The 13,755-nt window shown below is 40.7% G+C and overlaps 1 protein-coding gene across 2 annotated transcripts in view; it reads left to right on the top strand.

Moving 5' to 3' along the window:
* Positions 1-4,776: 4,776 nt before the first annotated feature.
* SLC30A9 (solute carrier family 30 member 9) overlaps positions 4,777-13,755 on the top strand; it is a 67,379-nt gene continuing 58,400 nt past the window's right edge. The window contains exons 1-2 of one of the 2 annotated variants that reach the window (XM_031942594.1): positions 4,777-5,150; positions 10,247-10,429. In XM_031942594.1, coding sequence (XP_031798454.1) covers positions 5,039-5,150; positions 10,247-10,429 — 295 coding nt within the window. In that variant the 5' untranslated portion in view covers positions 4,777-5,038. The remainder of the gene's footprint in view (positions 5,151-10,246; positions 10,430-13,755) is intronic. The other variant, XM_023506035.2, reaches the window with a different exon arrangement.

A 13,755-nucleotide genomic window follows, 5' to 3' on the forward strand; every position in this document is an offset into this window, starting at 1 on the left:
CCTTTTTCTGGAGTCTTCACTATTTAACCACTGGCATGGGAAAGAAAGCTACTTAAAAGATGAAGCATGCTATTTATTTCAGTGCAGGTTTCAAGTTGGCAATTAGAAGCAACCTGCTTCTGTTCTTACTTTCCCTTTTATCCCTATGTGCACAAATATTCAAAATGGTAAAGTGAGGGATATGTCACAAAATATTTCTTCTCTAAAAGTACTAGTTAATTGAGGAACTATCTAAATAGAATATGGGAATAAAGGTATTAACATTAAATACATAATGGAAACCAGTGGGAGTTGTTTTTAGCATATACATTTTTTCAATGAATCATGGAACAGGGAAAAGTTAGAGAGGATACAATGTGTGAGTTTTGGGGAGATTGGAGACCTTCGGCTAAACCACATAGTCTGGAATTGTGAAGAACTAAAAGAGTACTTATTGATAAAAGGAAGAAGAAAGGGTGAAAGGAGGAAAAAATAATGTCAGAACTGTTTTGAGGAATAACACCTTCAGGTAAGATTCCAGTGTGATTCTCTCTCTGTGCTTAAATAAAATCCATTGGAAGAGTAAAAAATATTGAGATTCTTGAGCTTAATCTACAAGGGACCAGAGAGTGAGAGGTCATTGACATGTTTGCAGATTTTCCTTGGGAGAGAGCCTCTGACACATGATTGCATGTATATATTCAGTGCATTAAAATAATGTTTTCTCTAAAACAGGCATGGTGAACTTCTAGAAACCATACCTATCAGTTAACAAATATTTCTTCTGCTAGAAGACTTCTTTAGTTTCTCTTTAGTCATATATAAAAAGTCTAGAAAAAGAGGAGCTTATTTTTCCAAAACAGAGATGTTAAAGAAGAAGCTTGTCCCTGGTCAGGAGAAAGTTAAGTCCTATTGGCTAGAATAAAATGGAAGTATAATCCTTAGAAATTACTAGGTTACTTCAGCTTTTACCAGAATCTAAGTTTTCCTTGATCAGTAAGGAAAAAAGAATTGACTTCCTAAAAATCATATGCTAATAAATAAAAAAAAAAAGTGGGCACGGATGATTTCACTGGTAAGGGAACGCCTCTCAGTGCTAATCAGCCAACATTTTACAGTTTGTATTCTTGAGTTCCCTGCTGGCACTGAGACATCAAGAGGTTTACTAGAAGCATGTAACCAGTAAGTCACACAGAGCCACAGATGAAGTTTCTGATAAGTCATTTTCTAAGTATTTATCTTTAGAACAAAACCACTGTTGTCTCAAAATCAGGAAGAAACTAAAGATAGTTTGGTTTAATTAGACAAATGCAAAGGTGATTTAGGAGAGTCCTTAAAAGTGGTATATTGCAACATCAAACTGACATCTCACCTCTCTCTACTAATATTTCTATCTCATTTAACTTGACCATTGCCTCACTTCATCCATCTACTTGGTATGCTTCAGTTATCATGGAAAAGGGAAATGCTAACATGTTACTTCTGCATAAAATTGCATAAAAGAAAATATAACATTTTCTCCTTATGTGTTTCTTCCAAGGTCTTTTGTTCTTGTTGCTGTTTTTGTTGGTTTTTAAAATAACAGGGCAGAGTAACTGGGGTCATAGTTTCACCAGAGTTCTTAATGTTCAAGTTCACTGATGTAGCAAGTCAAAGAGTTCAATGGTCTTGAACCTTGACTGAAACAATTTTCTCTCAGCTTTTAACAGATTACCTCTGGGAACATTCAGCTGCTAAATGTCTTCCAAATGGAGTGCATGTGAGGTTTTCAATTGTACCTTTATTCTGTTTTGTCCTGTTAAGAGCATATACAGGAAGTAACAGAACCATGAACCTCAACTAAATTGGTAGAGACTAAATTGTTGGGAGGGTGGAGATTTATTGGCTGGCTCCCAACATTATCAGGTGCTAGTCCATTTAATTCCAGCTGTAGCTGCTGGGTGGTCTTCTATGTCCAAATTTGGTGAAGAAAAAATCCCAAAATAACATAGTAAGAAGGTAGTTACATAAAATATTTCTTCTCCCTATGTTTGATTTTAACACTTAAAAAAAAAAATGGAGATCATTGTTTCCTAATTTTTCTGTTTTGTTTAATATGGGCTTTTCAACACAATCTGTGCTTATGTTTTGCTACTTTAAAGCACAAGCCTGAATCTTTCCCTCAAAAAATCCAAGGACAATTCCAGAAGACATTCTGTGCAGTAGCCTGGATGTGGAAGGATGAACCAATGAAAAAGCATTTAAGTGCTTACAATGGGCCATGCATTGTTATATACCTAAGTAAAACAAAGTAGCAGCTGCCTTCCATGAGGTTACATCTAATGGGAAAAGACAATATACTGGTGAAGAGGGAATTTAAATGTTGTAGCAAGATTGGAAAATGACGAGGAACCATCATAATATCTTAGTTCTCTGGCAATATGAGGTAAAAGCCCCTTCCCTAGAGCCGAGGATGCAGAGGATGATTAGAGTGCTGCAGCTGGAGTAGTCTGGACATAGCCAGCAAGCGATGGAATCTTATGTCCAGGGAGGCCGGTTTTGCTGGATTGTAAAGCATGTAAAAACAGAGTAATGTGTAAGTAGCCTGAAAAGACAGGTAGGATCCATATTGTGAAGTGCTTTGACTGCTAGAAAAAGGAGTTTATATTTTATTCTCTGGGCAACGAGGGAGCCACCGAAGCTTCTTAAGCCAGGAAACACATGGTCAGAACTGTGATGCAGCAATATCAGTTTGTCAGCCCCTGTAAAGGATAGATTGGAGAGGGAGGGATTAACTGATTAGGAGCCTGCAAGAGGTGTGAATTAGAGTGTCAATCAATAAAAGGGAGGAAAGGCAACAAGAGATACTGCAGAGTTTGAGTTAGTGGGATCTGGCAATTGAGAGAGTGAAGTCATGTGGGAAAAGTGCAGATAACAAAGGGAAATTCAGCTGCTAAATGTCTCCCAAATGGAGTGCATGTGAAGTTTTCAATTGTACCTTTATTAGAAGTAAGGGGGATGGGGAAAGACTTTCTGTAGATGTTATCCTTTATCTTTGAAGACGACAATGGCATTGGGGAGGTGACATGAAGTGAGGAAGGGCTCTTTGGAGTTTGGGATTGGAGGAAGGGATTGAAAAGGAAGCCGGAAAAGGCAGGAGGGAAAGCACTGCAGGCTAGGGGAGCGGCAGGGACTAGGCCTTGAGTCAGGAAATGGAATGACTGCCTCCAAACCTCAGTTTCCGGAGAGGTAAAATGAAGGCGATTGGAAAGCAAGATCTCCCTCTTCCAGCTTTTGATTGACTTGATATCTAGACTCTGGAGCGGGAGTGGGGTGGGGTGGGTGGGTTAGCTTGTTTCCTTAATATTTTGATAAGTGCATTTCAGTAGACTTGCTTTCCTTGAATCTTCTGTGTTTTATGCTGTTTGGCATTCAAAGCCCTTCATAACCGAGCCCACTACTTTGCAATCTCCTTGCCCCTTATTCTCCAGTACATTCTTTAGGGTCCAGTGACAAGAAAGATGGCCATTCTCTCTGACTTTCTTCATTGTCTGCTCTCTCTCCTCCACTTTCATTACTAATCTCCCTGCTTTCTTTTAGTCCCAAACCCCACCTTCAACACCAGAGGTGCTGGTGCTTTTCTTCTCTCTTTATTCTCCTCCTCCTCTTAGTATAAATCCCACCTTCTATAGCAAAGCTGCTGCATCTTTTTTTCTCCTCTTCTTCTCCTTTCAATCCCAAAACCCACCTCTACACCAAAGCTACTTTTCTTCTCTCCTCCTTTCAGTCTCAAACTCCACCTTCTACATCAGAGCTATTTTTCTTCTTCTCTTCCTCCTCCTCCTCCTAAGTTCTTTATTTTTCCAAATACATGCAAAGATCATTTTCAACATCCACCTTTGCAAAACCTTGTGTTCCAAATTTTTCTCCCTCCCTTCCCCCTCCCCTAAAACATCAAATAATCCCATATAGGTTAAACCTTTACACCAGAACTTCTTAAACTGGGGAGGGTCTCCACACCATTGTTATGCCAAAGTTCCCTTTTAATGAGGTGACCCAGTTCCTCCAATTGTCCTATTTCCTTATTCTGCCTTAGTTATAACCTTTCCCTCTTAACGTTTGACGAGATAAAGGTTTATCCATTTCAGATGTCATTAGACTATCAGTAACCTCTCTCTATCAGGTTATCCCCACCTAGGTCCCTCCATTATGTCATTGTTCTTATTCTATAAAAAGCTGGATACTGGGGGAGGGGAGGGGGATGAGGATGATGTAAGACTCTTTGAGATGATCGTTTCCTCTGGCCCTGGGATCCACCATGGATCTATTGGTCCCAGTCTCTAATCTCGGCTTGCTCAGTTTCTTTGGCATGTTGGGGTCCCCCAAATTTGGCAACACAGAAAAGTATCAAATCCCGCGCCAAGATTTAATCCCTAAGACCACCAGCCCACCCGCCTCAGTCTGCAAATTTGCTTCATCTTTACTAAATGGCAAAATCACCCGCACGCCGAAGAACTGTTTAAAAAGTCTTTGTTTTTTAAAAATTTCTTTACTTTTTACGATTTATCATGAACAACGGGTTTCTTTGTGATTGACCGTCCGTGCGGCATTTCTGTGCCCACTTATGCCCCTGTAGGGGGGAGGGCGTGGCGAGAAGGGTCCCGAGGGGCGAGCGGAAGGAGCGCCGCTGCCCACGCGGCCCGCGCTCCCTCTGCTCGCTACTCGACTTTAAGCAGACGCTCTCAGAAGGGGCTCCACGCAACAAGGCTCTGGTTTGTTAGCCCTCCGCCTCCCCCCCCCCCAAAAAAAAAAATCCTCCAAACAACGCGCGCACGCCCTCCCTCGCCAGGGAAGGAGGCGGGCGCAGGCGCATCGCGTGACACGCACGTCCCCTGTCACTTCCGCCGCCGATTCCCGGCCCTCAAATATGCTTCCGGGTTGAGAAGGTCGCCGCGGCGGCGCCGGCGTCGCTCTCCGCTGGTGCCCGGTCTATGGAGCCAGTGGGTGCCGGCGGCGGCAGCGGCAGCGGCAGCGGGAGCCGTGGCGGCGGAGCTCGCGTTGGGGCCTTTGCCCCGGCAGGATGCTACCTGGTTTGGCCGCCGTCCTTGCTCACAGACGCGGCTGGTCGTGCCTGGCCCGGCTCCCTCTGAGGTGCCGGGCGGCGCCCAGCGGCGCTTGCGGCCCGGCCCAGGGTGAGTGGCCCGGCCCCGGAGAGGCCGGAGCGACGGGCCTCCTCCTCCCACGTCCCCCCCCTAGGCCGCGGGGCTTCTCCGGGCTGCCCACGCCATAATGGAGCTCGCGCGTCACTGCCCCTTCCCGGGTCCGCAGCCGGCCCCGCTCCGCCCTCGGCGTGCGCCTCGGCACGTAGCGGAGCGAGCCCTCGCCCCCTCCCCATTCATCCCCGAACCTTCGGAAAACGAATCCAAGTCAGAACGGGCTCTTCACGCGCCTTTCTCTGGCTTTGCCCTCCCCCCTGCTTCCCATCCCCCCCTCCCCCATCGGCGGGTCCCCCGGCAAAGGGCAAGCTCCCTCCCCGCTGGGGCGGAGCCTCGCAGGACGAAGCACTGAGAAAGGCGGGTGGGCCCGGGGAGATGGGGAAGGCCTTCTCCACACACTTTTGGCTCTTCTTGAGCAGGGGGGTGGGGTAGCAACCCTGTGGGGTGGTCTGGAAATGAGGTTGCGAGGGAGAGTGGCGGGGCTGCCCCCATCTACTTTAATGCGCTGGTTTCTGCTGGCCAAGCATATCCTCTGGCTGATGTACTTAAATCTTAACCGGAGCAGTTATTCAGTCTCTTAGTGGAAAAAAAAATTAAACGTTGTTAGTTGGCTTGTTAGAGAATTTTGATTTCCATGGCTTTCTCCCAGTCATATTACACATATTCCCTTCATCCTATTGTGAAAGGAGAATCAGAATCAAGGGGATAAACTACGAAAGAAAGAAAAAAAAATATGAAAAAAGTTCAGTTGCAAATAATTCAAGTTTTTGGAGAGGTATTGAATTGTGGTGCAAAATCTCTTCGGTATCCTTGATGGATCTTAGCAAGATCTGAACAAACATTTGTTAGTATCAATTTATAAAATCAGTAACCATTTATGAACATTAGTTACATATGAAACATCAAAGTGTTGTTAAAAGGCAACTATTTATTTAACTTATTTACCTAAATAAACTTAAAAAATTAAATTAAATTAAAAAAAATAATTTCTTATGCTCATATGAGATTAAAAAGAATAGCTAAAAAAATCTATAAAAGTGATTTAAGAAAGTCTAAAGTGAAATTTGATTATTTATTAGGGAATCCTTGAAGTTGGATGAAAACTTTTAAAGTGCATTGGAATGCTTATTAAAATAGTTATGTATAATATCAAAGTATTAGTTTTTGCTAGCATGAAGTATAAGTAATTAAAAATGTAAACAGTTTTCAAAAGGTATAAGAGTAATGCAAAAATATAAACAATTTAAAACTGGAAATGGGGAATTAATATTTTATTGCCATTTTTGTTTCACTGATGTTTATCCCTTTAGATTAACATTGGACCTTTTGCTAGCATATATAAATTTTTATATTCTTGCATAGGTCCACATTCAACCAAAAATCCATTAAAGAGAGAAAAGAATAAAAATTTCCAAAATTTTATACAATTATTTTATAGAATTAACATTCTAAACTTTTGTGTTAGAATTTCATGTTACTTCCAACTTTTGACAATTTGTGCTGATTCTTGGGAGAAGGGAGATTGCTCTAACCTGGAATTGGTATTTTTAAGATGGTTTAGTTTATATTTGGAGATTAGCCAGGATGATTTTGTGAGAAAACACTTCAGTTGAAACGATAAAGCACTCTGAAGACTTGCCTCAGCAAGCAGTACGACATAACTATTTCAATATAATTAGTTTCTTTTGCAATATTTATTTTATTCATTTAAAACCATTCTGAGAAGAGGACCTTAGCTTCATCACTTACCAAAGTGATGGATCCATAATACAAAAAAGGTTAAGAACCTCTGGCTTCAAGATACTGACTAGCTTCAGGTCTAATAGAGGTGTTTAAAAGCAAAAAAGAGGGGATAACTTGGACTTTGTCAGTTATTTTTGATTATGTTAAAACGTGAAAGTGATAAGTAATTGAGTTAAGTGTAATTTAATTCAATGTTGGTAATTTAACACTTAATTTAATCTATAGTGATTAGGAATATCCAAACTACTGGATAGTTAAATTCTTGAGAAAGTCAAACCAAGATACCTTTTCTCTATCTGTAGAGCTGGAAGTACTTAGGAAAATAAAGCAAACCAAACCCTGGTCCTGTAGGTTAGTCTCTGGTGGAAGGAAAAAAGTGTCCTGATCATCTGAAAACATCTAGTGTTTTATGCTGGTGAGAAGCTTGGCAGAGAGAGAGAGAGAGAGAGAGAGAGAGACCAAAGACCAGAGAGAAAAGGCAGCCAGTAGCGTTTAGCAGAGTCAGCTTTGAGGGCAGGGGACAGGCTGGAGTCTGACTCTGAGAGCTGAAGGGAGCTGAACTAGCCATCCCAAGGCCTGCTGAGGCCTCCCTGAAGGCCCAGGAGCTGTGGTGAGGGAGCACTAGGACAGCTTTGCCCTTGGGTGGGAATCAGGCAGGCAGAGTGGTTTGTTAACCAGAAAGCTTTTTTCGTTATTTTTTCTGGGCACTTGTAGAATTCACAAGGAAGCAGAGTGTTTATCTATTTGCCTGATGGAATCTATAGATCATGTACTACTTAACATGAAATGCCATAAAAGAGAGCAAATGAAAAAATTGATGCATCTTTGTGTAGTATACACTTTTAATCTTGATATTAAAGATGCTATTTTAAATTTTGCTTCTGCCTAGAATTCTTTTTGAAGAAATATTAGAGACACTTTGTAAAAAAAAAAATTGTGGCCTGGTCATTTCTATCATTTTCCAAAGAAGAATTTTTTAGAAGTGTTGAGTATCTCTTCAAAATACCCTAGCACAGATTCTTGAAATGGTAAGAGGAATGTTTTTCCTTTCATAGCTCATGAACCAACAGTGAGACCATGTGAATTTGAACAAAGGCTGAACTGTCTGTTCTCTCTTCCTCTATAAGCTCGGGAACCCCTCCCCTCTCACTTTTTTCCAACAGTCAGACACTAAGTATTTGGTAAATACTTGTTGAATTAAGTTGACCTAGTGGTGCTCAGAATCCCTGGGTTATGTAGATACTATAGATAATTTTTTGAAAGGTGCTAAACTGCCAAAGGTGCGAAACTTGGCAGTTTAGCCAAAAGAAAGTAGTATTAATAATGAAGAAGTTGATTTTTTTTGAGATCAAGAAAACAATCTGTAAAGTTGAAGCTTTAAGTCATTTATTTGGCAGAATGTTATGTGATACTGCTAAGGAAATTCTACTCCACTTCACCATTGTGAATAGGGGCCAGATAAGGCCTGCTCTTAAAAATTTTGGGAGGTTGATTAACAAGCATGTTTTTCTCTTTTCCACCCCAGTTGAAAAGAAGAAAAACCCTTATTACAAGTTGGCAATATCCAAAAATGTTTGTTTCATTCTGTTTATATTTAGTCTGTTAGCTCTTTGTCAAAAGGTAGGCTCTGTCAGAAGCATACTTCATCATTGGCTAGGGACTCTGATTAAAATAAGCTACTAAGTAACTGCCATAGTTAGTAATCATTCAATGTTAATATCCTGTACTTTACACATGTGTAGCTTTATTCACTAGTATGTCATAACTGAAGTTTGTAATGATTGAATCATTAAAGAAAATTCATTATATGTTTCTGTTTATGAAGGTAGATAAGTATATTTTAGAAAGATTTCCACAAAACCGTTTTTAAAGTGTTGGCATTTAGTGTCAAATCTCACTTATTTGAAAAATGCTTAATTGACTATTTCTAATTATAGAGTAGTACTTTTGGAGCAGTAAAGTTGAGTGACTTCTATACAGGGACATTGGTAGGGAAGAGTCTTGAGGAAGATAGTCCCAAGTGTGCATAATAATGATGGAATTTTAAATATTTAAGATGGAAGAAGGCTAAGTGAAAAGAGCATGACCCATTTTCCTCCCTTGAACATCAAGGGATGAGCAAAGAAATTTGCTCTTTGTCTTTTTAAGAGGAAGAGGAATAGGGACTAAAAAAGGAGACATAGTTTTGACTTGGACAAGACTGCTAGGTAACTTCACTCTTCCAGTATAGTCTAAATATCTTGTGCTTGGACTTTAATTTTTTTTTCTTAGTAGTATTTTTTCCCTCAAATACATGTAAAGATAGTTTTCAGCATTCATTTTGTGTAAGACTTTGTGTACCAAATTTTCCTCCCTCCTCTTAACCTTCCCTCTCCTCGAGACAGCAGACAATCTGAGATAGGTTAAACATATGCAATCCTTTTGAACATGTTTCCATATTTGTGGTGTGCAAGAAAAATCAGACCAAAAGGAAAAAAACCATGAGAAAGAAAAAAAAAAACAAACAAACAGGTGAAAATACTATGCTTTGATCCACATTCAGTCTCCTTGGTTCTCTCTGCATATAAATGGCATTTTCTATCCTAAGCCTATTGGAATTGACTTGAATCACTATATTGTTGAGAAAAGCCAAGTCCATCACAGTTGTAGACCATAATCTTGCTGTTATTGTGGGTCTTGTGCTATAATTAAAGACTGCCAGAATTGTAGGCAGAATTGGAAAGAGGTAAAGCTCTTCCTCATTCTCTTCCCACCTAGCTTCCCTCTGTCCTCATAAACCAATCAAGTGCTTCCTATTTAAGTCTCAATTTCTGCCAGTTGAAACTATGTGTTGATTTAATCTGCTAATTAAAGCAAAATTGACCCAAATATATGAATGACTGACATTAACTCTCCTTTTTTTGCTTCTTCAAAGAGGACCATATCTCTACTTGATGAAATTTATTTGAGGGGGAGGTATTTTTGACCTGGGTGTCTTCTAGTATGCTTTACATACCTATATCTATCTAGCTAGATCTATAAATCTATAGATCTAGCTAGATAGATAGGTATGTATAGATATATATAGATATCTGTATATCTTTTCCTCTATATTTCCAAGTAATCCACCTAAAACAGTAAACCATGGTAATAATTTATGGGTAAGGTGCAAACATTTCTGGTCTTGGTACATAGAATTGCATGTTCATCTGTGAATGCTTTAGGAAATTCTCTTGTCTTTATATCCTATGAATTTGTAAAAAGGTCTTGTAATCCTAAATATAAATATAACTTCTTATTCTGGTCCCTAAAGTTTAATTTAAAATTGATTTTTTTTTTTTTTTTTTAAGGATGGCAGAGCTTAGTGACACTTGGAAGTTTCTCAAGCATTTTACCATGCAGTCATCTACAGATTTATTCACTGAGTCAAGTAAGAACTTCTTCTACAAATACTCAGAAAGAAGGAATGGACATGCAAAATGTTCAGTTACCAACAGCTACAGTAAAACATATATCCACTCCTGATGAAACAGGTACATATTTTCTTTCTTTCTTTTTTTAAATCCTGAAAATTGTTGAAAAATTGTCTCTAAACAATTCCTATCTTTTTTTGTGTGTGTGGTAGAATTGCTAAATTGTTATGTAAAATTATAGACGATAGAGTTTGAAACTTATTATATACATAGTATAGAGTTGTTGCTTCCTGTATTATTTTGAAAAAGAATAAATATGAATGTTTGCAGTTTTTCATTGTGTAATTATAATGATCATTGGAATAACATACTATTGGTAATATTAGACAATCGGTTGTGAAAACCAACTTTTCATCACTATTCTTTGATTAATTTGATAATTTTTGATTTTGATAATCTTGATAAACTTGAATTAGAAGTATTGTTTCCTTTAATATTATTTCTGTTTAGAGAGAATGATTGTTACAAGAGTGGCTAACTATGAAGTCTGAGCATATATGGAATTTATTTACTGGTGGTCTGGAGAGGATGAGTATGTTTCTCTCAACCCACCCTAGATCCCAAGAAATGAATCCCCTAGTTGGATAAGGTAGAGGCAGAAGGTATTTGCTAGGACTGGTCCTCAAGGAGAGGGTCTCAGTTACAGAGAAGAACCAGACCTAAGATCATGTGACATTTTAGAACTCCAGGAGACCTTAAATATATTGCCTAGTGCAACTCCCCTCTTTTGCAGATGAATTGACTCTGTTCTGAGAGACTTGGATGTTTTGTGAAGATTATACAGCCAGGGTAAGAGACACTCAAACCAATGTCTCCTAATTCCTAATTCCTGGTCCTTTGCATTCTGACTTATACCTTAGGTAACAAGAGAGTCCAGTTGGGTAGTATAGTGAAAAGAGTCTTGGGCTAGGATTTAATTGAGATTCATGCTAAAACGTTGAGTAATTACTTGGGGATGTTTTAGAGGAGATTTTTCATAAGGTAAAATTTGGACAGATGATCCTTTTGATACTTTGTAACCTCAAGATTGTATGATTCTGAATTTAGAAGGTTCACATCCTGGCTACATTATTTGTGAATCCCTGGGGCCTGTTACTTCACATCTTTGGGTTTTACTTCTCTTCTCTATGAAACAAAGTAATTGGATGAGAGTATTTCTTTTAAATACACACACACACACACCACATGTACAAAAATTCGGAGCCCTTTGCCTCTGTTAGGAGGTAAGTAGCAGATTTTATCATTAATTGACAAAAAGTTGAGGTGGTAGAATAGCTAAAATATTGGGCCTTTGTGAGGAAGAATCGAATTTAAATCCTACCACAGATAATCTCTCTTTGTCTCAGTTTATTCAGTTTTATAAAATGTGGATAATAAGAACATCTATCTATCTTCCACAGTTGTTGGGAGGATCAAGTGATCTATCTCATAGTTCCTGGCACATAGTAGGGGCTATTGTTCTCCTGACTCTTGCTTATTTGTGTGTCACTTCTTATAAATCCTCCTAGAGTTTACTGAAACTATCCCTTTCATTTCTTATAGTACAATAGTATTCCATCATATTTATGTAGCCTATTCAACTATTCCCCAGTTTATGGATGTCCCCTCAGATTCTCATTCTTTGCCATCTCAAAAAGAGGTATACCTACTTTTGTGTATTCTTAGTTAAGTTTGTTTTGTTTTAGAATACTTTTACCTTTCATTACCACTCCCTTTAATTGTCTGTTCTCTGTTTTCCTTCCTATTTTTCTCTTGAGTAAAATTGTACACATACATAGATATATATCTGCCTATGAAGCACACACACATTTGCCAAGTTCTATGTCTTCTTCTGTCTTTTGACTAGTACATATGAGAGCTTGTGAGGTTCAGGGGTCTGCTGCTTCCCCCTCATTTATATAGAATTCTACTTGTGCAGCCCGATTCTGATAGAGCATTTTCCTTATTCCTTGCCTCCCTCCCCACAGTCTATTGCTTTTCTTTCCTTTTCCATTCTTCTCTTAAGATCAAGATCTAGTCCACCATCCCAGGCCCCCGTTTAATCAGACTCCCTCAGATGGGCCTAACAATGATAGGGCTCAGAGCAGACATGTGCGCCATCTGCCCTTGGGTATTAGAATGGAGGCAACTAATTACCCTGCTGGAACACCACAGCACTCTGCTTTCTAGATCTGTTTGGAGGAGGTTCTTTGTGGGGGTTGATTTGGTGGGGAGGGGAGCAGGGAAGCTGCCTTGCTCTGTGCCCCTCTGCCCGCTGAGGGCACGTTGATCTCCAGTGCTTCCTATTCTGTTGGTTTGAGAGCATCTGGGCAGTTGGGAATAGTTAGTGGGACCAGGGGTTGTTCTTCATCCTCCCTGAGTACTTGTAAATCTGTCACAAGGGCAGGGTTTGCCTGGACTTACTCTTTGGGGCCTTCAAGCCCTCTGGGTCAGACTCTGTGGGCCAGAGCGTTGGAGTGACTTGCAGGATTCCACAAGCACAGAAGTGGCTGAACCGGGATTTGACTTCAGGCCTTCAGACTCCACATCTAGCACTTTCTCTTAAACCCTGTGTTCTTTCAGTGAGGTCCTCACGCTTGAGGATTTGGGAGATGACTCCCCTGGCACAGTGCCTACACACCCCCGTCAGCATAGAGGAATTGAGCGCTCCCTTCTCCTATGGGCGTTCCAAAAGTTAGGCCCAGTTTAAAGTGGCTGAAGTGAAGATGAAATGGTATTTGATTCTGGCATCAACCTGGAGCTCCTGGGCTCTGAGAAGGAAAATGACTCAGCTAGACCTGCCCTTCTGAAGAGCGTTCAGGAAGCTGGGAAGAAGTGGGTCAGGGGAAGGGGGGACTTGAGATGTGGAGACCCATAGGGAGATGTTTGTTAGTAATGGTGAGGGAGATGGCAGAGCTGGGCCTCTGAGTGGAGACTGAGGTTGGAAGCCTGACCACATGGAAGGATGCCCTGGACAGGAAGGGAGAAGTTTGGGAAAGGGCCTTCAAGGCAGACCACCCTCCTAAGCTCCCTTCTCCTGTGGAACTTATTGTGTCCATTGGACTGCTGTTTCATGAGCGACCTCCTGAAGTCTTGACATGGTGCCCGGGTCCCTGGGGGGAGGAGCTGCTTCTGCTGTGGGACTGGAGAGCTGCTGCTTGGAGCACCTGGGTGGCCATTAAGTGAGTACCACCTTTGGAACCTCGCCGCCAGCCGAGAAGGGGAGAAATGGGAAGCTTGTGGGAAAAGGGGGAGAACTGCAGCGTAAGGTGATGATCTGCCTTCTGTCCTCCCATTGGTTAGCACTGTCCATTGTTGAAAGGATGCTGCGGTGTGTGTCAGGCTTTGGGACAGTCTGGGTCCCCTGTACTTTGGGGCCAGTCTTATGACCCGAGTTCTCTCCCCTT

The sequence above is a fragment of the Sarcophilus harrisii genome, chromosome 6 (genome assembly GCF_902635505.1).
Source record: "Sarcophilus harrisii chromosome 6, mSarHar1.11, whole genome shotgun sequence".
Lineage (NCBI taxonomy): Eukaryota > Metazoa > Chordata > Mammalia > Dasyuromorphia > Dasyuridae > Sarcophilus > Sarcophilus harrisii.